The sequence below is a fragment of the Mustela putorius genome, unplaced genomic scaffold, assembly GCF_011764305.1.
Source record: "Mustela putorius furo isolate JIRA1106 unplaced genomic scaffold, ASM1176430v1.1 tig00000127_pilon_pilon_pilon, whole genome shotgun sequence".
Taxonomy (NCBI): domain Eukaryota; kingdom Metazoa; phylum Chordata; class Mammalia; order Carnivora; family Mustelidae; genus Mustela; species Mustela putorius.
The window spans coordinates 12366407-12388255 of record NW_025421288.1 but is presented as its reverse complement, the minus strand read 5'-3'; the positions used below and the strand labels follow the sequence as shown (position 1 = coordinate 12388255).

Here is a 21849-nt window from a genome sequence, read left to right as displayed (position 1 = left end):
CGGCGTCCTCAGCACCAAGGACAGGGAAACTGAGGCCGCCGGCGGCCTCAGAGGGCGGGGTCACCCGTGCGGCCTCGAACCAGTCGCCTCCGCCCTCTCTCGGGCCCCGGTTTCCGACTCTGGGATCGTAACTCCTCCGGCTCTGGGATGGACGGAGCGTGGTCGCGCCTCCCGAGCAGCTCAGCCGCCGCGGAAATGTAAAAATACAGCCCCGGAGCTGCAGAAGGAGGTGCCTCGCCCCAAGGTCGTGCGGGAAGAGAAGCCAGCTTCCAGGCACCAGCTTCCCGCCTGCCCCGTGCCAGGCCCCGGCCTCTGATGTCCTGAGGCCCCCGGGGGTCCAGGCAAGCTTTCGGCTGACAAAGCCAAGCCCTAGACGCTCGAGGCTCGGGGGCCGGCCCCGCTCGGCCCGCGCAACGCTCTAGAGGGGCCCCGCGCCTTCCTCGCTGCCTTCCAGCCCCGCGACCCCCGGCTCCCGCCCGACGCCCCGCCCCCCCGCGCCGGCCCCGCCCCTTGGGCCCCGCCCCCCGCGCCGGCAGCGCCCGGGGCGGGGGGCGGCGCCGCAGCCAATAGGAAGGTGGCGTGGCGAGGGCGGCGGCGGTTGTGATGCGCCTGGCCGGCGGGCGGCAGCCAATCCGCGGCGAGCACGGGGGCGGGCTGTGACGCGAGCGGCGCTCCTCGTGCGGCGGCGGTATAGGAGCGAGCGCCGCGGCGAGCAGGACCAGCCGAGCGCCGCCGCCGCCGCCGCCGCCACCGCTGCCCGCCGCCCGCTCCCTCCGCGCCGCCGCCCCGCGTCCGCCTGGCGCGTCCCCAACCGCCGCGCCCGCGCCCGGCCGGCCCGTCCGCGAGCCGCCGAGCCGCCGAGCCGCCTCCGCGCCCGGCCTCCGTGAGGGGGGCGCCCGGCCGGACCCTGAGCCTCGCTCTCTCGCGCTGCGGCCGCCAGCGCCTCCTCGGCCGCCTGCCCGGCATGAAGACCAAGTTCTGCAACGGCGGCGAGGCGGAGCCCTCGCCGCTCGGGCTGCTGCTGAGCTGCGGCGGCGGCAGCGCGGCCCCGGCGCCCGGCGTGGGGCAGCAGCGCGACGCCGCCAGCGACCGCGAGCCCAAGCAGCTGGGCGGCCCGCAGCCGCCGCTCGCGCTGCCGCCGCCGCCGCCGCCGCCGCTGCCGCTGCCCCCGCCGCCGCCGCCGCCGGCCGACGAGCAGCCCGAAGCTCGGACGCGGCGCCGGGCCTATCTGTGGTGCAAGGAGTTCCTGCCCGGGGCCTGGCGCGGCCTTCGCGAGGACCAGTTCCACATCAGTGTCATCAGGTCGGTGGCGGCGCGGGGTGGGCGCGGGGTGGGCGCGGGGAGGGCGCGGGGAGGGAGCGGGGAGCCGCTACCCGGTCAGGTGACGCTGCCCGGGCGGGGGCGGGGCCGGGGGCGGGGCGGGCGGGCGGTGCTGGGGCTGGAGACCCCCTCCGGCCCCGCGTGAGATCCGCGCGGATTCCGCGACAGGGGCCCGCGGCCTCCCAGGACCTTCCAGGAGGCGCTGCGGGCCGGAAGCGCGGCCGCGGGGGAAAACGGGTCTCTTGCGGCCAGAACAATGCGGTGGACTCCCCGAGTGCCGTTTTGTCCGGATGCTTCAAAATTTGGGAAGTCCCTTCGCGGTGCGGAGGGCTGTCGTGATCGGCTTCACAGAGAGTCGCCTCCTAACTTTGCTTCTCGCTCCTCGAGTCCGTGGCTTGCTTTTCTCCCCGCTCTGAAAGAGTCGTTTGTTCGTGGCCGGGGGTGACATTTGCTCATCCCGGCCAGCTCGGTCCAGCCCTAGGGCTGTGTTAGGAGGTGTGGCTCCAGAAGTTAGCACCGGGGGACAAAGATTTCCTCCCTCTTTTCTTCCTTTCCTTTTTTTTTTCTTTTAAGCTAAAAATATTTAGTTAAATTTGAAAGACAAGAAATGGATGTGTGCACGTCTTCAGACTGAGCAGGAGAAGACTCCCGTGGTTTCTGTTGCCGCTCTGCGCCCCAAGATAACCATTTCCCAGTGTGTGTGTCCTTCCATTTAGACCTTTAGAAATGCGGTTCTTTCTCTGCTGCTTTTCTTTTAACTGGTTGGCCGGGTTGAGCGTCGCGTCTAGACACTGGCTGGCTGCCACTGATAATCCCCAAATCCAGCTGGGGTCATTCGATTCCTCTTCCGTGCCCGGTCTCCCAGCAGAGCTGCAGATGCGGCAGAATAACGGAGCCTCACTTCCTTGCTGTGCCGCCGGCCCCTCGTGCACAGTTGCTATGAACAGTGAGAGTCAGAAGGTAGGGGTCAGAAACAGGGGTGTTCAGGTGATCTCGCAGTTGCCTGATGATTTTTTTTTTTTTTTTCCCCATGAAACTCCAAAACTATCACGTTTAGTTAGGCCTGAAGATTCTCAGTGAAAAGAATGATGGTGGGGCTCCTGGGTGGCTCAGAGGGTTAAAGCCTCTGCCTTCGGCTCAAGTCATGATCCCAGCGTCCTGGGATCGAGCCCCACATCGGCCTCTCTCCTTGGTGGGGAGCCTGCTTTTTCCTCTCTCTCTCTCTGCCTGCCTCTCTGCCTACTTGTGATCTCTCTCTGTCAAATAAATAAATAAAATCTTAAAAAAAAAAAAAAAAAGGAACGTTGGAGCGCATCCTAAGCAGTACCGTGCGTCTGTAAAATGAAAAACCTGGAGGGGCTGGAGGTCAGTGGCTGTTTGCTGACCTAGGAGGTCTCTGGTACCCCCCCCCCCCAACCCAGTGCTCTTGCCTGTTGCCTGTGAAGATGTTTGGACGCCCTGGGATCTGGCCTTCAGACATTTTTCTTTGGTCCCTTTTAGGGGAGTGTCACTGGTCAGTTAAACCTTTGTGTTTTGTGCAAAACTGTCACTGTAAGAGCGTCGAAGATGTGTTTTGTTTCTTTTCTCTAAGAATTAGTAGTCTTAGAAATGGTCTTGGAAGCTTTCCTTTTTGGTTTGAAGGACCCTTTAAAATGACGCATAGTAAACATTGCCTTAAATTTAGTTCTCTTCTCTGGAATAACGTGTGGTTATGGGATCCATTTAATAGGGAGAAAAGAGGTCATTTAGGTCACGGGAAGGGGGTGACGCCTAGCTTTTAAAAAGCAAAAGAGGCAGTTCAGAAGGGGGAAAAGGGCTCCCCTTGGCTGGCATCTGGTGACCCTCCACAGGCAGTTGCCTTTCCTGGGACTCCGGCTATTAGGTGTTACTGACTGTCACGATCTCTCAGCGTTGGGTGGGGTGCTGGCCCCTCCCCGGCGGTTTGTCAGATGCCGCCACCTCGACTCAGTCCGCCGAGTCTGTCTCCTGTTTCACCCTTTTGCTCCTTCCCACCCTGGAATATGCTTTTGCTGCTTCCCGTCTTTGAGTTGGTAACAGCAGCTGGCCAGAGCCCCAGGACTGCTGGCACACTCCCTGCCCCCCGAAACCCCTCCTCTGCTTGCAGTGGCAGTTGAGGCCTGGTGAGCGGCTTTTGCCCCCACACCTGCTGTCTGTTCCCGGTGTTGTTCTTGAGGCCGGAGCCCAGGTCCGAGTCCTTGCTTAGACCCTGTCACGGGAGCCGTGGATGTCCCTGTCATGGGAGCCGTGGATGTCCTTGCGCTCCGGGTTCCCTCCTCTGAATTGTTCCTTGTCCTGTTGTCAGGTATCCTCAAACATTGTTACTCTTTGTTTTAAAATTTAGGTGGCTTCCTGTAACTGGAGAATAAAATCCAGACTTGTTTGCCTGCTTTACACTTGGGCCCCACCTCCCTTTCTAGAGTGGTTCCTTTTTGTTGCTGTTGTTTAACCCCCTCCCCGCCGCCCTTACCAGCAGTGAGGAGCAGTGAACTCCTTACACTGGATCCTGTATTTCCTGAGTGAGCTTTGTGCTTTCAGCCTCTAGGCCCGTCTGTGCTCTTATGCTCTGCTTGGCAGCCTCATGTCTGCTTTTAAACTTCCTCCTTCAGGGGCGCCTGGCTGGCTCAGTTGGTTAAAGCCTCAGCCTTCTGCTCAGGTCATGATCTCAAGGTCTTGGGATCGAGCCCTGAATCGGGGGGGGGGGGGTGTCTCTGCTCAGCAGGGAGCCTGCTTCTTCCTCCTCTCTCTGCCTGCCTCTGCCTACTTGTGATCTCTGTCTGTCAAATAAATAAATAAAAATCTTTTAAAAAAAATAAACTTCCTCCTTCAAGGCCGAGCTTAGAGAGAAACAGAATTAATTTCTTATTTGTTCGTCTTTTCCATAGCCTTTCATACACATACACACCTTGACAGCAACAGCACCTGCCACATTTGTGTGTTTCTTCTTTGCTTCTTCTGTAATTGAATTCCTAGAGGGCATTTCCTGTTCATCTCGTATCTCCTGCAGTGGAATAGTGCCTGACTCGTGGTAGGCACTGGATTTTAGCTTAAATTGACCTCTTCAGGGGCGCCTGGGTGGCTCAGTGGGTTAAAGCCTCTGCCTTCAGCTCAGGTCATGATCTCGGGGTCATGGGATGGAGCCCTGTGTTGGGCTCTCTGCTTAGCAGGGAGCCTGCTCCCCTGCCCCTCTTACCTCTCTGCCTACTTGTGATCTGTCAAATAAATAAAATCTTTAAAAAAATTGACCTCTTCACTATTCTCTCACTGTGATGACAGGTCTTTTAAAGATTTTATTTTATTTATTTATTTATTTTTATTTGACAGACAGAGATCACAAGTAGGCAGAGAGCCCAATGTGGGGCTTGATCCCAGGACCCTGAGATCATGACCTGAGCCGAAGGCAGAGGCTTAACCCACTGAGCCACGTGCCCCATGACAGGTCTTTCTAATCAGACTATTGTTTGCCGGAGTCTCTCTAATCAGGGGTGGTATAGGGAAAGATTAGAATTATCATTACATTAGGGCACCTGGGTGGCTCCTCGGTTAAGTGCCTAGCTCTTGGTTTTGGCTCCAGTCATGATCTCAGGGTCGTGAGATTGAGCCCTGCTTGGGGCTCTGCACTGGGTATGGACTCTGCCCAAGATTCCCCCCTCCCCCCATGCTTACTGTCTCTCTCTCTCTCTCCAAAAAAAAAAAAAGAAAGAAAGAAAGAAAAATTACTGCCCACCCCAGCCATCACAGCGGATGTGCAGGCCCATCAAATCTCAAATCAAGGGTTGCTTATTACCACTCTCATTGCTGGTTGGTAAATCACAATCAGTTGTGACATGAAATTGCAGATCTTTGCAAGATTTCATGAAGTTTGATGGAAGAAATGTTTGAGAGCTGTTAAGTTTCGCACAAATCTGTTGACAAGTTATATCCCACGGACCCACTAATAGTTGAAAATTGATGGGGAAGAGGATACCCTGAACTCTCCCAAGTAGAATCATTTAGACATAAAGAAACCAAGAGAAGTCGTTGAAAAGACTGGCCAAGTCCTCAGGTATATTTGCACAGTGATGCAGTAAAAGTCAAATAGGGAGTAAGTTGTGGTTTATGGTGTCCTCACTAAGTTTTTTGATAAAATTATGCCAAAATTCCCTACTTAATGTCCCTTTTATGCACACAGTTGAATTTTAACCTAAATTCTGTTGTATATGACTTCCAGTTTCATTTTTCAAAATAAAGTTTCATTTACATTTTTACTATTTACTGTGAAAATTTGATCCCTTAAGTAGCTTTACTTTTTTTCTTTAAGATTTTATTTATTTATTTGAGAGAAAGAGATAATGAGAGAGAGCCCAAGGAGCACCGAGAGGGAGAAGCAGGCTCCCTGCTGAACCAGGAGCCTGATGTGGGCTTAGTCCCGGGACCCTGGGATCATGAACTGAAGGCAGGTGCTTAACTGCTTAACTCACTGAGCCACCCAGGTGCCCTGCTAACTTTAAAAAACACTTTATTTATTTATTTATTTATTTATTTACTTGAGGGAAGGAGTGAGAGCACTAATGGTGTGGAGGCACAGAGGGAGAGGGAGAACCAGACTGTCTGCCAAGCAGGGAGCCTGATGAGCACCCGCGTTGATCCCAGAATCCTGGGATCATGACCTGAGCAGAAAGCAGTTGCTTAACTGGCTAAGCCACCTGGGTGCCCCATATGGCCTTACTTTTTTTTTTTTTTTTAAGATTTTATTTATTTTTTTGATAGAGAGGGAGATCACAAGTAGGCAGAGAGGTAGGCAGAGAGGCAGGGAAGCAGGCTCCCTGCTGAGCAGAGAGGCCGATGCAGGGCTCGATCCTAGGACCCTGGGACCATGACCTGAGCTGAAGACAGAGGCTTGACCCACTGAGCCACCTGGGTGCCCCATGGCCTTACTTTAAATAAATAAATAAAAAAACTTGGGGCCCCTGGCTGGCTCAGTTGGTGGAGCGTGTGACTCGAGCTCAGGGTCTCAGGGTCATGAGTTTGAGCCCCACATTGGTCATAGAGCTTACTTAGAAAAAATTAATAAACTCAATTTTTTTAGAGCAGTTTTAGGTTCATAGCCAAATTGACCAGAAAGTACAGCGAGTTCCCATATACCTCCTCCCACCCCGAACACACACACACACACACACACACACCAGAGTTGTACATTGGTTACAGTTGATGACCTACACTGATATCATTATCACTCAGAAGTCCCTAATTTGCACTAAGGTTCACTGTCAGTGCTGTGCATTGAGTGGGTTTGGAAAAACGTGTGGCACGAATCTGCTATTACAGCACCCTGCAGCGGAGCCTCACTGCCCTAAAGGTCCTCTGTCCTCTGTCTGGCCCTCTCCCCACCCAACCCCTTTTCTCAGATGTTCTGTGATTGGAAGCATAAAGTGTGTAGTCTTTTCAGATTGGCTTCTTTCCTTAATAGTGTTCATTTAAAAGTCTCCTTTGTGTCTCTTCATGGCTTACCATATCATGATCGTGGATTTCATTTTAGTGCTGAATAATGTGTAATCATTCAGACGGACCATGGTTTATCCATTTACCTACTGAAGGACATCTTGGTGGCTTCTAAGCAGATATGACTAAAGCTGCTATAAACATCCATGTGCAGCCTTTTGTGTGGATGTAAGTTTTTAACTCTTTGGGTAAATATGAAAGTGTGCAGTAGCTGACTTGTATGGTAAAAGCATGTTTTGTTCTGTAAGACACGGCCAGTCTGTCTTTCAGAGCGCTTGCGCCGACCTGCCTTCCTGCCAGCGGTGAGCGGGAGTTCACGGTGCTCCACATCCTTGCCAGCATCTGGTGCCAGCATTCTGGAGTTTGGCCACTCTGAAAGGTGTGCACTGGTATCTCATTTTAACTTGCGATTCCCTAATGACATATGATGTGGAGAATCATCTTATGTGCTTATGTGCCTTCTGTATATCTTCTTTGGTGACGTGTGTGTTTAGATCTTTTGCTCATTTTTTAAGTCAAGTCATCTATTTTCTTTTTTTTTTAAAGTTTTTTTTTCTTTTTTAAATTTATTTGACATACAAGCAGGGGGAGTGGGAGAGGAAGAATCAGGCTTCCCACTGAATGGGGAGACCAATGCAGGACTCGATCCCACGACCCTGAGTGGAAGGCGGTTGTGTAACGACTGAGCCACCCAGGTGATGTTGTCTATTTTCTTATTGTTGAGTTTTAAGAGTTCCTTATATCTTTGGGCTAATAGTTCTTTACCCAGTGTGTCTCTTGCAGATAGAGTTTTTTCTTTTATTTTTATTTATTTATTTTATTTATTGATTTGACAGAGATCACAAGTAGGAAGAGAGGCTGGTAGAGAGGAGGAAGGAAGCAGGCTCCCCACCGAGCAGAAAGCCCGATGTGGAGCTCGATCCCAGGACCCTGAGATCATGACCTGAGCCGAAGGCAGAGGCTTTAACCCACTGAGCCATGCAGGCACCCCTTGTTTTTTCTTTTAAAGATTTTATTTATTTGCCAGAGACAGAGAAGACAGTGTAAGAACACAGGCAGGGAGGGCGGCAGGCAGAGGGAGGAGCAGGCTCCCTGCTGAGCCTGATGCTGGCTGGATCCCAGGACCCCGGGATCATGATCTGAACTGAAGAGCATCTGATGGAGCCACCCAGGTGTCCCTGCAGAAATTTTCTTCCAGTTTGTGGTTGTTGCCTTATTTTCTTGAATAGTGTCTTTGTGCAGAAGTTTTAAATTTTAATGAATTCCAGCTTATTAATCATTTCTTTCATGGATTGTGCCTTTGGTGTTGTATCTAAACTCTGATGGTGACAAGCAAGGTTGTTTGGATGACTTCCGGTTACAGTCTCGTTTGTAGTTGTGCATTTTACATTTAGGTCTCGGATCCATTTTGTGTTAACTTTTGTGAACGATGTAAGGTCTGTGTCTAGATTTCTTTCTTTCTTTTTTTAAAAGTAGACTCCATGCCCAGAGGTGAAGGCCAGTGCAGGGCTTGAACTCACAACCTTGAGATCAAGATCTGAGCTGCAATCCAAAGTCAGACACTTAACGCAACTGAGCCACCCAGACATGCCCAGATTTCATTTTTTAACTGTGAATGTCTAGCCATTCCAGCACCATTTGTTAAGATTGTCCTTTCTCTATTGACTTGCCTTAGCTCTTTGTCGAGATCAGTGGACTGTATTTATGTGGATCTATTTCTGGGCTCTGCCCTCTGTTCAATTGATCTGTTTGCCCATCCTTTTTTTTTTTCCCCCCCAAAGATTTCATTTATTTATTCAACATACACAGAGCACAAGCAGAGAGGGTGTGGCTGGCAGAGGGAGAGGGAGAAGCAGATTCCCTGCTGAGCAGGGGGAACCCTGGATATCCTGGGACTGGATATCAGGACGCTGGGATCATGACCTGAGCCGAAGGCAGTAGCTTAACCCACTGAGTCACCCTGGTGCCCCCATTTGCCCATTTTTTTTTTGCCAATGCCACGCTGTCCTGATTATTGTAGTGTTGTAGTAAGTCTTGAAGTAACGGAGTGTCAGTCCTGACTTTGTTCTCCTTGAATACTGAGTTGGTTATTCTGGGTGTTTTGCCTCTCTGTGTAAACTCCAGAGTCAGTCTGTCAGTACTGATAAAACAACATGCTAGGATTTTGATTAGGATTGTGTTGGATCTCTACATCAAATAGGGAAAAACTAGCATCTTGTCGATATGCTGAGTCTTCCTATCCATGGACATGGACTATTCATTTTATTTAGTTATTCTTTGATATCCTTCATAGGAGTTTTTTATTTTTCCTCCTATAGATCTTGTACATATTTTGTTACATTTATACCTAAATGTTTCATTTTTTGGTTGCTGATGTACATGGTAATGTGTTTTTAATTTTAATTTCTCCTTATTCATTGCTGATATATGGGAAAGTGAAAGTGATTGACTTTTTTTTTTTTCTTTTAAGAGAGTATGGGGAGGGGTAGAGGGAGAGGTAGAGAGAAATCTCAAGCAGACTCCATGCCCAGTGTGGAGCCCAATACAGGACTTAATTTCACAATCCAGAGATCATGACCTGAGCCGAAATTAAGAGTTGGAGACTCTTAATCAACTGAGCTACCCAGGTGCCCCATATAAAAGTTAACTTTTATATGTTAACTTTTTTTTTTAAGATTTCATTTATTTGAGAGAGAGAGAATGAGAGAGGGCATGAGAAGGGAGAGCATCAGAGGGAGAAGCAGACTCCCTGTCAGCAGGGAGTACGATGCAGGACTTGATTCCAGGATCATGACCTGAGCCAAAGGCAGTCACTTAACCAACTGAGCCACCCAGGTGTCCCTATATGTTAACTTTTATATGACTTTTATATCCTGTAACCTTGCTATAATTCTTCATTAGTTCCTGGATTTTATTCTCAGTCTGGTCTCTTGGCTTGTCCAGCTACTGATGCCCATGTTCTGCTTCCGGGTTTTTCCCTGCAGCACACCCCTCCACTATCTCACCATCCTCTGTCACCTGGTGGAGAATCTTGTCCTGTCCTTGGACAGCCCTAGTCTTTAGCTTTTCATGAGTCTGTTTTGCGTCTACAGTGAAGTTGTACTCTCCATGTCTTTTATACATGTATGTGTATAAGCAGGCTCTCTACCCAGTGTGGGGCTTGAACTCACAACCCTGTGATCAAGCATTGCAATCTCGGGGCGTCTGGGTGGCTCAGTTTGATAATTCCTTAACTCTTGCTTTCCGCTCAGGTCATGATCTTGGGATCATGGGATCAAGCCCCGCATTGGGCTCAGCGCTCAGTGCGGGGTCTGCTTGGGATTCTCTCGCTCTGGCCCTCCCCTGATGCACATGCACTCTCTTTGTAAAGGAAAATGAATAAATAAAATGTTAAAAAAAAGAAAAGAGTTGCATTCTCTATAGCAAGCGAGCTTGCCAGGTGCCTCCCATGGCCTTCATTACATATTTACCCATCTCACCGTGGCCAGGACTGTGTTCTGCTGAGCATCCCAGTAGCCCAGGGACTCACAATGAAACAGTTAAAAAAAAGTGAGGCCTGGGAGGTCCATGTGAACGGGGCCTTGCCAGGGGGCACTTTATGGAGGAAGTGGCAGCAGCCCTGTGCTCTGACAGATGGCAGACCCTCCCGTGTGACAGAGCAGCCAGACGCGTGCTGCCTGGCAGGGGTGTTCAGAATAGTGACTTGGGAGCGGAATTGCTGGAACCTGTTCTGAGGAACACTTGGTAGCGCCTGGACACAGTTTTGATTGTCACGATTGGGTGGTGGCACTGCCGGCCTCCAGTGGGTGGAGGGAAGGGGTACTGCTTACCATCCTACAGTTCAAAGGACAGCTCCTGCTCTAACTCCAACAAAGAATCCTCGGGCCCCGCATGTCGGTGGTGCTGAGCTGGAGCAGCCCTGGGAATAGAGGACTTAGAGACCAGCTTCCCCTCAGGCGGGCGCAGTCCTGCGCGTGCGCTTTTGCTTCCAGTTGCTGCTGCTGAGCTGCTGACATGACCTCATGTGATCATCACAGAACCCCCGCGTTAGATGCTGCTGGATTATTTGATGGTGAGAAGGCAGGCTTAGACAGCATCGAGTCAACGGCCCAGGGCCACACAGGTGTCTGCAGAAGCCAGCCGTTCACCAAGGTCAAAGTCTCTTCCTTAACTCCGCCTCCGGGCTTGGGGTTAAGGCACCTGTTCCTGATTACCACACACTGATGGTGTCATTTCACTGAGTTGGCTCCCTGCCCTCAGCCTGAACCACGGTTGTTTCAAGTTGAGTTTCAGATAGTTAAAAGAGATTTTGCAAATATCTGCACCCCCCTTACTTCCTTTGTGCTCCAGATTCATCGGCTGTTTTGGTATGTCGCTGTTCTTTCTATTTTCCGTCTATCCAGTCGTGGACTTGTGGATCATTTTCCGGTTGAGGGAGTGGTTATGTTTGATCCCGCTTCGCCCCGCATCGTCTGACTTTTAGAGAAAGTGAAGTTTGGGGGGATGCCGGAAACCTCGGGGAGCTGGAGTCCTGCGTGCTGGGCCTGATACCATGTAACTGGTGGGTGGTCTGCAGAGCTGTCAGGGGCTCCTTTACTTTTCAGCAGAATCCAGCTGGCTGGTTGCTGCCCGGATAACCTCCCAGCTTGATTTAGTGGACGAAAATGTCAAAGATTTTTCTGGAGCAGGTGGGTTCTCGGGTTTATCATTTCTGAGCATTGAGCTGATGCACCTACATGTGGGTCTTTCTAAATGATGAAAAAATACATAGATGTTAGAGGAGAAGACTGGGTAAGCAAAGTGTCACAGGTACTTGGACCATTAGATGATCTTAAAAAAGGAGATTCTGATACCTTCTACAGCACCGGTGAACCTCGAGGACTAATGCTAAGTGAAATAATTGCAAGTCACAAAAAGCCGTAACTGTATGATTTGACTTCTGTGAGATCTGCAGTGCCATCAGGTTAATAGAGACAGAGTAGACTAGGGTGGCCGAGGGCTGGGGGAGGGGAGAGTGGAGAGTTAGTGCTTAATGGGCACAGTTTCAGTTTTGCAAGATAAAAAGATTTCTGGAGGGGCGCTTGGGTGGCTCAGTGGGTTAAGCCTCTGCCTTCGGCTCAGATCCTGATCTTGGGGTCCTGGGATCGAGCCCCGCATCGGGCTCCCTGCTCAGAGGCCAGTGTGCTTCTCCTTCTGCCTGCTGCTCCCCCTGCTTGTGCTCTCTCTCTCACTCTCTGTCAAATAAATAAAATCTTTAAAAAAAAGTATTTTCTGGGGGCACCTGGGTGGCTCAGTGGGTTAAAGCTTTTGCCTTCGGCTCAGGTCGTGATCCCAGGGTCCTGGGATCGAGCCCCACATCAGGCTCTCTGCTCAGTAGGGAGTCTGCTTCCCCCTCTCTCTCTGCCTGCCTCTCTGCCTGCTTGTGATCTCTGTCTGTCAAATAAATAAATAAAATCATTTTTTTTAAAAAAAAAAGCATTTTTCGGGGGGGCCTGGCTGGCTCAGTTGGTTGGGTGTTTGCCTTTGGCTCGGGTCATGATCCTTGATCTTAGGGTTTTGGGATCGAGCCGCAGATCGGGCTCCCTGCTTAGTGGGGAGCCTGCTTCTCCCTCTCCCTCTGCCTGCTGAGCCTCCTGCTTGTGCTATCTCTCTGTCAAGTAAATAAATAAAATCTTAAAGTATTTTCTTGAAAACATTGAAGCCACTTCTAGATGCAAATGCAGACTAGCTCAGAAGCTCTCTCCTGTATGTCTGCCTTTAACTTGTAGTTAAAACTTGTTCTTCAGCCAAATCACCGGCTACTACTTCACCACAGACCGTGTACTTGAATGTTGGTGTGACATGCACAAGTGCCCAAGATCTGTACTGTGTGTGCCGGCGTCCTGATGCCGATGTGTGCAGGCGGGTCACATCCACTGGACTACTCAGCTTTCTTCCTGGGGCTGAGAAGGTTTTGATGATCTCTTCGCCTCCGTTTGGCTGCCTTTTGCACACGGAGTGTATTTACAAGCCATGTGAACTTTTCAGAGCAACCAGAATTGATGGACAGTTTTCATGGCCAACAACTGATGATCGTATTCAATGTTTTTGGTAAGGTGGGTGGAAAGTCTGGAACGTTTTCTGAAGTGATCGTTGTTTCGTCTGTGTGTGCTCTGGAACCAGGAGGACAGCTTGCTCCTGCGGCTGTATGGCTGGAGAAGGATCGAGGAGTAGACGGGCGCTTGTGCTGTCCCTCCTGACAGGCTGGATGGTAGGAAGCCGAGGTGTGGTGGGGTCCCTTTTCCAACTTCACTTCCTCTCTTTCTGGTTGATCACTTCAAATGACTTGTTTTCAGTGTTTCAGTGGGGAGCACTTCTGCCACCTCTGGCCGCCCAGGCGAAGTACAGCTGTGTCCTAAATGGTGATGACCCACTGTGGAAGTCAGGGGCATTGTCTCATATGCCTTGTAGTAGGGAAATGCCCTTTTTCCTTCTTCCTCCTTGAAAATCTCCACATTGCTGTGAAGTCTGGAAATTGTACTAAATGGTGGCTACATGTCAGAGTCACCCGTTTGAATTATGATGACCTAGTAGCAGATGGAGAGGAACTTGATTTATTTTACACTTTGCAGGTTTTGAGTTTTTTGTGGATTTACCCTGGATGTCAGTAACATGTAAATTTCCCTGAGCTGCTTTACTGTCCAACACAGTAGAGTCCTGTGGGAGAGGACGGTGCTGCAGGATCTGGGACAGTGGAGGTCATGCAGAGAAAGGCAAGTTGGAGGAGAAAAAAATCTGGCACTTTCTCTGCAGCTGAAGTTCAGTTGGAAGATTCACCAAGAAGTAAATTAGCCCTTATTATTATAGATTGATAATGGATAAGAAAAATATTTTTCTTTCTTCCTGGAGTATTATCTGTTTGTGACTTGAGGCAGGAAATTTACAGTAAAGGCTCAATTAACTGGGTCCCAACTTGCTGAAAATTTTCCTTATTCTTTTTTTTTTTTTTAACCACTCCTGTGTCCATAAAATCAAGTAAAAGGTGAGATTTGTGCTTATCAAACTGGCATGCCCGTACTCAAGCCACAGTGTGGTCTTACAGATCTGCCCAGAGAGCTAATTGTATTAGGGGCTTGAGAGAGTAGTTCGTATTTGCCAGTTTGTTTATTAAAACAGAAAACTGGAAACAAACAAAAAACAGAAAACTGGTATATTATGGAATAGAAGAGAAGACACCACCTGGGTAGATACATGAATTCTTGCGTTTAGATTTTCAACAAGAATATTTGTTAGTCTCTAATTGTCTTGTCTTAGGATGATAAGTCATAGCTACTTGATGATTAACTGGGAAGTTCGCTCAAGTGAGCTCCCTCCCTTCCTGGGCATTGCTTTTATTTGTGAAGTGATTACAGAAGACATTTGGAAAAAACAAAGGTTATTTTTGTTCATTTGGTTTAAAATTTTTTTGAGGGGCACCTGCCTGGCTCAGTTGGTTGAGTGACTCTTGGCTTTGGCACAGGTTGTGGTCTCAGGTCGTGAGATCAAGCCCTGCGCTCAGGCTCCATGCTGGGCATGGAATTGGTTTGAGATTCTCCCTCTCCTGCTGCTCCTGCTTGTGCTGTCCCTCTAAAACAAATCTTTAAAGAGGAAGAAATAAGGAAGGAAGGAAGGAAGGAGCCCAGGCAGACATACATCCTGTTATCGTCCAGGACCAGGTGACATTTGTGTGCCTCAAGGATAGGGTCACATGGAGGGGCTGAGGATCCTGCAGGTGTCTTTGACCTTTTCAGAGACCCCATGTGACTAACGAGAACTGCAGACAGATACGGTGTATGAGTTGCCCCTTGTCCATTTGTGGATTGTGAGGGAAGAAGCTTGGGTGTCGGTAAGGTGTGTATTATCAACAAGAGGCAATTCATGCCTAAAGTCATGCTCGTGCTTTGACTACTTTCTCCTGCCCGGGTGCTGTTGAAAATGCCATCTCTTCTGAGTTTTCCTATCTGATTCCCTACATTTTCCTGTCTTTGCATTTGGCCTTTCAGCTCAGTGGTGGGATTTAGGGGGCTGCATTAAAGAGCACTGTGTAGGGGCACCGGGGTGGGGGGGCTCAGTCGGTTAAGCATCTGCCTTTGGCTCAGGTCATGATTCCAGCATCCTGGGATCGAGCGTCCTGTCCGGCTGCCTGCTCAGTGGGACGTCTACTTCTCCTTCTCCCTGTGCCCCTGTTAATGCTCTCTCTTGCTTGCTCTCTCTCAAATAAATAAATAAAGTCTTAAGAAAAAAACAACAACAACATTGTGGAAGCCCTTCTGTGTGGAGATGGCCATGGCTGTTAAAGCATTAAATAAAAACTTTGAAAAGCTAAGAGAGTCTGAGCAGAATGGAAATGAGTCTGTAGGAGGAGGCAAAGGGCAAGAGAGACGCATGTTCACCGAGCTCCCCTCTCTGGACTTCACTCTGAAATGTTTCTCTTGACAGTTTTTGTAATTCCTTGGGTGCCAGGACTGTGCGACCCTGGCATCGAGAGCGTAGGAGGAGAAGAGAAGGTGGTGGGTTTTGTGTGTGAGAGCCTTCTCTTACTGGCTTCGAAGTTGAAGGGAGGAAGGAAAAGTGGCAAAAAGATAGTTGGGAAGGAAAAAAAGAAGAACCTGGTCAGGACCAAAGGAAAGGACCCCTGGTAGCAGTGGTGGGGGCAGAAGCTCCATGTCCAAGTGGAGTAAGAAAGGGTGTTCGAAGCTGGGAACACAGTGCAGCCCTGCAGAAGTTTCCTGAAACTGGGTGACTTTTCTCATTCCAAAGCTCTTAGTGATGTTTCTTTCTCCAGATCCTAAAATCAGAGGAGTCTTTTTTTGTGGGCCTCATTGCTCTTAGGATCTAGCAGTTTTCCTTGAAGTATTTGATGGTTAGGAGCAGATTTTAATCAAATGGCCATCGCCATGAATAAGACACAGAGGTTTAATGTTACGAGGTTGGTTCAGATAAATCAATGAATGTTCGATCTGCAGTTAACTACTTAAGGCAGAGTGTTTATCAGGTTCAAAAAGAAAATTAACAGCTTTATTGAGAAACCACGAAGTTCACCCTTTTAAATTCAGTTCAGTGATTTTTAGTCTTTTTATGGGGTTCTACAGTAATCACCACCATCTTTTCAGAACATTTTCATCACCTCAGAAATAAATTCTTTACCATTAGCAGTCTCTCCCCGTGCTCCCCACAACCGGTAATCCAGCTGCTATCTTCTGGACATTTCATGTAGAAAGAGTCACACAATATGTGTGGACTTTGGTGACCACTTCCTTTAACTTAGTATGTTTTCAAGGTTTATTTGTGTCGTAGCACATATAGCACTTTGTTCCTCTTTATGGTTGAGTACTATTCCATTCTGTGATACACCACAGTTGATGGACATTTGAGCTTTTCCGTGTTGTGGCTATTATGGATGTTTGTGTACAGTGTTGGTGAGGACATCGTCCAGTTCTCTCGGGTGTATGTCTAGGAGTGGAACTGGTGGGTCACGTGGTCACTTGATGTTTATCCCTTTGAAGCTGTCATTGATCTTTCGAAGCCTCTGTCACAGAGAATCTCTGTGGACCCTGGCAAATTTCCCCCATTATGATTGAGGAGATACTGGACAAGGTTGTCACTCCTTTGACCCACTGTGGTCTTTATCAGCACCGTGATTTCCTTTGCTACCAATCTTCTTGGTACGTTGCCAGCTGATTTTTTTTTTTAAGATTTTATTTATTTATTTGACAGAGATTATAAGTAGGTGGAGAGGCAGGCAGTGGGAGAGAGGAGGAAGCAGGCTCCCTGCCGAGCAGAGAGCCCAATTCGAGACTCCATCCCAGGACCCTGAGATCATGACCTGAGCCGAAGGCAGAGGCTTAACCCACTGAGCCACCCAGGCGCCCCTTAAAAAGCTTTTTTAAAGATGGGGTGCCTGGGTGGGTGGGTTAAAGCCTCTGCCTTCGGCTCAGGTCATGATCTCAGGGTCCTGGGATAGAGTCCCGCATCGGGCTCTCTGCTTGGCAGGGAGCCTGCTTCCCCTCTTCTCTCTGTCTCTGCCTGCCTCTCTGCCTACTTATAATCTCTGTCAAATAAATAAATGAAATCTTTTTTAAAAAAACCTTTAAGATTTATTAATTTATTTGGGAGAAAGTGTGCAGAGTGAGAGAGAGCACAAGCCGGGGTGGGAGGGGCAGAGGGGAAAGGGAGCAGGGTCCCTGAGCAGGCTCCCTCATTGAGCTCCCATGGGGCTCAATCCAAGGACCTTGAGATCATGACCAAAGACAGATGCTTAACCAGCTAAGCCACCCAGGTGCTCCAGATTCTGATCTTTAGATCAGAATTTTGGAACCTTCTGTGATCTATGTATTTGGGTTATGTGCTGAAACATTAGAGTATTTTTTGTGATAGGTGTGTTTGTAATGGAATAGCTGATATATAAGAGAATTAATGATCCAGTATGTTTTGGAACATTCTGGTTTGTATTTGACCTTATGGAACCTGTTGTCAGTTAGGCTTCTATTTGAGGAAGACCTTGCATGGTAAGAAGGCATAATTGATATTTTTGCCATAAGGAACTTTGAAGAGGAAGTAGCATCAAATACCCGATTTTAGTGTTATATGGGATGGTTTTTGTTTTGAAATGATTTTGTGGAATTTCCCAAGGTCCTCTTTAATCATGTCGATCAGTATGGTGGCCTACTATGACACAGCATCTTTGACCCATTCCTGGGCCAACTGAAATTTTAGATTATCTGCTAATTTACATTTTCCAATTTGATCTTCTCTTCTCAGTGTTAGTGCAGTTAATTGTTTGGCTTTATGAAGAGGGTGACAGATTGACGCTTACCAGTCTGGGAGTTACGCAGCATGGAGCCACTGATGCATGTCGCCAAGAAGACTTTTTTTTTTTTTTTTAAGATTTTATTTATTTATTTGACAGATCACAAGTAGGCAGAAAGGCAGGCAGAGAGAGAGAGGGAAGCAGGCTCCCCACTGAGCAGAGAGCCCGATGCAGATCATGACCTGAGCCGAAGGCAGAGGCTTAACCCACTGAGCCACCCAGGTGCCCCATCTTTTTTGTTTTTCTTTTTTTAAATATTTTATTTGTTTGAGACAAAGAAGTGTGCATGATTGGGGCCGGGGGTGGGGGCAGAGAGAGAAGCAGACTCTGTGCTGAGCAGGGAGATTGATGTGGGGCTGGATTCCAGGATCCTGGGATCATGACCTAAGCTGAAGCCAGCTGAGCCACCCAAGGTGCAGCCCCCAAGAAATCATTTGAATAAAGCTAACTCTCAACATGTTTTGTAATTTATTTTAATAAATCCGTTTTTTTCTGTATTAATGTACCTATAAATATTTCCAATGCATCAGTTTTTTTTTAAATATTTTATTTATTTGTTTGACAGACAGAGATCACAAGTAGGCAGAGAGACAGGCAGAGAGAGAGGGGGAAGCAGGCTCCCTGCTGAGCAGAGAGCCCAATTCGGGGCTCGATCCCAGGGTCCTGGGATCATGACCCGAGCTGAAGGCAGAGGCTTTAACCCACTGAGCCACCCAGATGCCCCCCAATGCATCAGTTTTTTAACTTAAAATATTTCATGGCCTTTAGACTTAAAATTTTTTTTAGTTATCTCAACTAGCAATTTGATTTTTTTATTTATTAATTTTTAAAGATTTATTTTAGAGGGAGAGAATGTGTGTGCACAAATGGGGAGAGGGAGAGAGAGGGAAAGCAGACTCCCTACTGAGTGGGGAGCCCAATGGGCTCAATCCCACGTCCCCAAGACCACACGACCCGCGCTGAAACCGAGTCAGATGCTCAACTGACTGACCCACTGGGGTGCCATGCAGTTTGGTATTTTTAAAAGTTATATTTTGATCTATCAAGTTTTAATTGTTAAATAAGGGAGACAAGAATATGAAATATGGAGTGCCTGGACTGCTCAGTTGGTTAAATGTCCGACTCTTGGTTTTAGCCCAGATCATGATCTCATGGTCGGGAGATCAAGCCCCATGTGGGGCTCCTCACTCAGTGGGGAGTCTGCTTGAGATTCCCTCTTTCTCTGTCCCCCTACTTGCATTTTCTATCTCTCTTAAATACATAAGTCTTCAAAAAATAAGAAAAAATATGAGAGGGAATTTCTGATGTGCTGACAGGCAAAGAGTGAGTGGTGTGGCTTGGTTGTAGGACACTTTGGCAGTGGGTAGCAAGAATTTTAAAATGTTAGTGCCCTTTGACCCAGAAAAACCAACTGTAACTGAAGGATCTCATCAGACTATGCATAAAGGTTGATGTACAGGTGTACATACTGTAGAGTTATGGATGGAAGTAAAAAGTTATGAAAAAGCCACAGTGGGCCATTGGCTAAACCATGCTTAGTTTTTAAGATGAAATTGTGTGTGTGATTAAAAATTGAGTTTTTAGGGGCACCTGGGTGTCTCAGTGGGTTAAAGCCGCCGCCTTCTGTTTGGGTCATGATCTCAGGGTCCTGGGATCAAGACCTGCATTGGGCTCTCTGCTCAGTGGGGAGCCTGCTTCTCCCTCTCCCTCTGCTTACCTCTCTGCTACTTGTGACCTCTGTCAAATAAATAAATAAATAAATAAATCTTTTTAAAAAAAAATGAGTTTTTAATGCTGAATCGATGGAAAATGCTTGTACTATAAATGGAAGAGGAAGTTATGGAGTAATACATTTAGTAAGATCCCAATTTTTTTTTTTTAAAGATTTATTTATTTATTTGACAGAGAGAGATCACAAGAAAGCAGAGAGGCAGGGGCGCCTGGGTGGCTCAGTGGGTTGAGCCTCTGCCTTCGGCTCCGGTCATGATCCCAGGGTCCTGGGATCGAGCCCCGCATCGGGCTCTCTCCTTGGCGGGGAGCCTGCTTCTCCCTCTCTCTCTGCCTGCCTCTCTGCCTACTTGTGACCTCTCTGTCTCTCTCTGTCAAATAAATAAAATCTTAAAAAAAAAAAAAAAGAAAGAAAGAAAGCAGAGAGGGAGGTAGAGAGAGAGGAGGAAGCAGGCTCCCCGCCAAGCAGAGAGCCTGATCCCAATGCGGGACTCCATCCGAGGACCCTGAGATCATGACCGGAGCCGAAGGCAGAGGCTCAAACCACTGAGCAACCCAGGCGCCCGTAAGATCCCAATTTTAATAACAAGAAAGAAGTAGGAAAAGTGGCCCTTAGGAAAATGACAACCAAAAAACCCAGAATGCTAGAGGACCCTGGCGGGCTCGGTCTGGAGAACATGCAGCTCTTGATATCTGGGTCAAGAGTTCAAGCCCCAGCTTGGGCATGGAGTCTGCTTTAAAAAGAAAAGAAAAGAAACCATCCAGAATGAACAAAAGTGGTTATGTTCAAATGACAGAATTTGGGTAACTTGTTACATTTTTTATTTTAGGGGTCTTTAAGATCCATAATAACATGATCTTTTGGAACATGAATTCCGAAATCTAAAAGGCAAGACCATTTACTACACGTCACAAGCAGCCTACTTTCGTTGCTCCAGTAGAACTGATAAAACTTAGCTCAGTCCCTAACAGCACACCCAGGTCCCCTGAGTTCTTTGTCGCTTGCGGTGGATACGAACACGAAAGTGACAGAAGCAGCAGCGGGCTCCTGGGCTACTGTGTGGCTTTGTTCTCCCTGAAACGACTTGCTTCAGCGTAGAAAACCTGTTAGCCCTAGTTCTTCAGCTTGGGGGTGGTTCTGTGCTGTGTTATTGGTTGGTTTTTCTTTGGATACCCAGAGAAACTGGAAGGATTATTTTGATATCTGATTAACGATTGGGGAGCAGCAAGCTCTTCGTGGTGTTCGTGTGCTCGTGTCCCCTGGCTGGGCGCTGGGTCCTGCGCCCGCTGCTGACATGTGCTAAGTGGGAAATACATGTGTTTGTTTCATTTTATTTGCTCTTCTGCTCCCTGGAGCATCTCGTGTCTCCTGCGTTCAACTAGGACATGTGTGTTTCTTACAAAGCTGTTGCGGCGCTTGTTTGAAATCCTTGAGCGTTCCTGGGGTTTTACTTGGGAGAAGATCGTGACAAATTGTGGTCAGTGGGACCCTTGCAGTTTTGCTTCCCCGTCTGGGGCCTATCTTCCCAATGTATCTTATTCCCAGTCGAGTCGTTTGGCTCATTGGTAGCCGGTGTTTTTCTAGGTGGTTTCTCAAAGCTTGGGTCATTTGGGATAAAGACCTTGTGTCATTTATCTTGCTTGTCACTAAGAAATAACCGGCAGTTTACTTCCTCCCGCTTGGGCCTGTTGAGCAACAGGGGCTGCCGAGAATTCAAGAGATGAAGGGTTTCCAGGTTGTGAGCTGGTTCCTGGCGGAGCTGGCCTGCCTGCCTCCTCTCGGAGCATGGGATTAAACTTTGAATGGAGTTACACAACTTAGAACAGTAGCTCATCTGTTTGCTCTCGCCGCTGACTGAACCCTTAAGAGTGTGTGACAGGAAGGAAAACGAGGGCTTGTAACTAATGGGAAGCCCGTCCTGTCGCCTGGGAGCCAGGAGCCCTGGGGCAGGGCGCGTCTGATAAGCCCTGAGTTGAGAAGAAAGGTTAAGGCTGCTCTCATCCCTTTCCACCACACTGTCCCTGTGCTTCAGGGCTCACTTCGGGGCAAACCAGAGCCTTGGGTTCCCGGGTCTCTCTGTTCCTCCCTCGCAGGGGTAGAGAACTGATTTGCATTTTGGGAAAAGAGGTCGTTAGTCTTGCGAAGATTCCCAGGTGCTCATGATTGCTTTGTAAGCTGTTGACGAAGTTCTTAAATATGACTTTTGTTCATATCTGGGAAACACAGCTTCTGTGGAAGCACATTCGAGTTTTTCATTGGCTAAGAAAAATCGTTACATATTGAAAAAAGTCATTTTTCTTCTTATTTATTTTCTTAAAAAAGTTTATTTATTTATTTATTTGGCAGGCAGAGATCGCATGTAGGCAGAGAGGCAGGTGGGAGCGGGGCTCCCTGCTGAGTAGAGAGCCCAATGCAGGGTTCAATCCCAATGCGGGGTTCGATCCTAAGACCCTGAGATCATGACCCAAGCCGA

General features: G+C 48.5%; 1 protein-coding gene across 2 annotated transcripts in view; it reads left to right on the top strand.

Annotated features, from left to right (window-relative positions):
- Positions 1-827: 827 nt before the first annotated feature.
- CHKA (choline kinase alpha) overlaps positions 828-21849 on the top strand; it is a 59806-nt gene continuing 38784 nt past the window's right edge. Inside the window, exon 1 of one of the 2 annotated variants that reach the window (XM_045065966.1) lies at positions 828-1302. In XM_045065966.1, the coding sequence (XP_044921901.1) occupies positions 965-1302 (338 nt within the window). In that variant the 5' untranslated portion in view covers positions 828-964. The remainder of the gene's footprint in view (positions 1303-21849) is intronic. The other variant, XM_045065970.1, reaches the window with a different exon arrangement.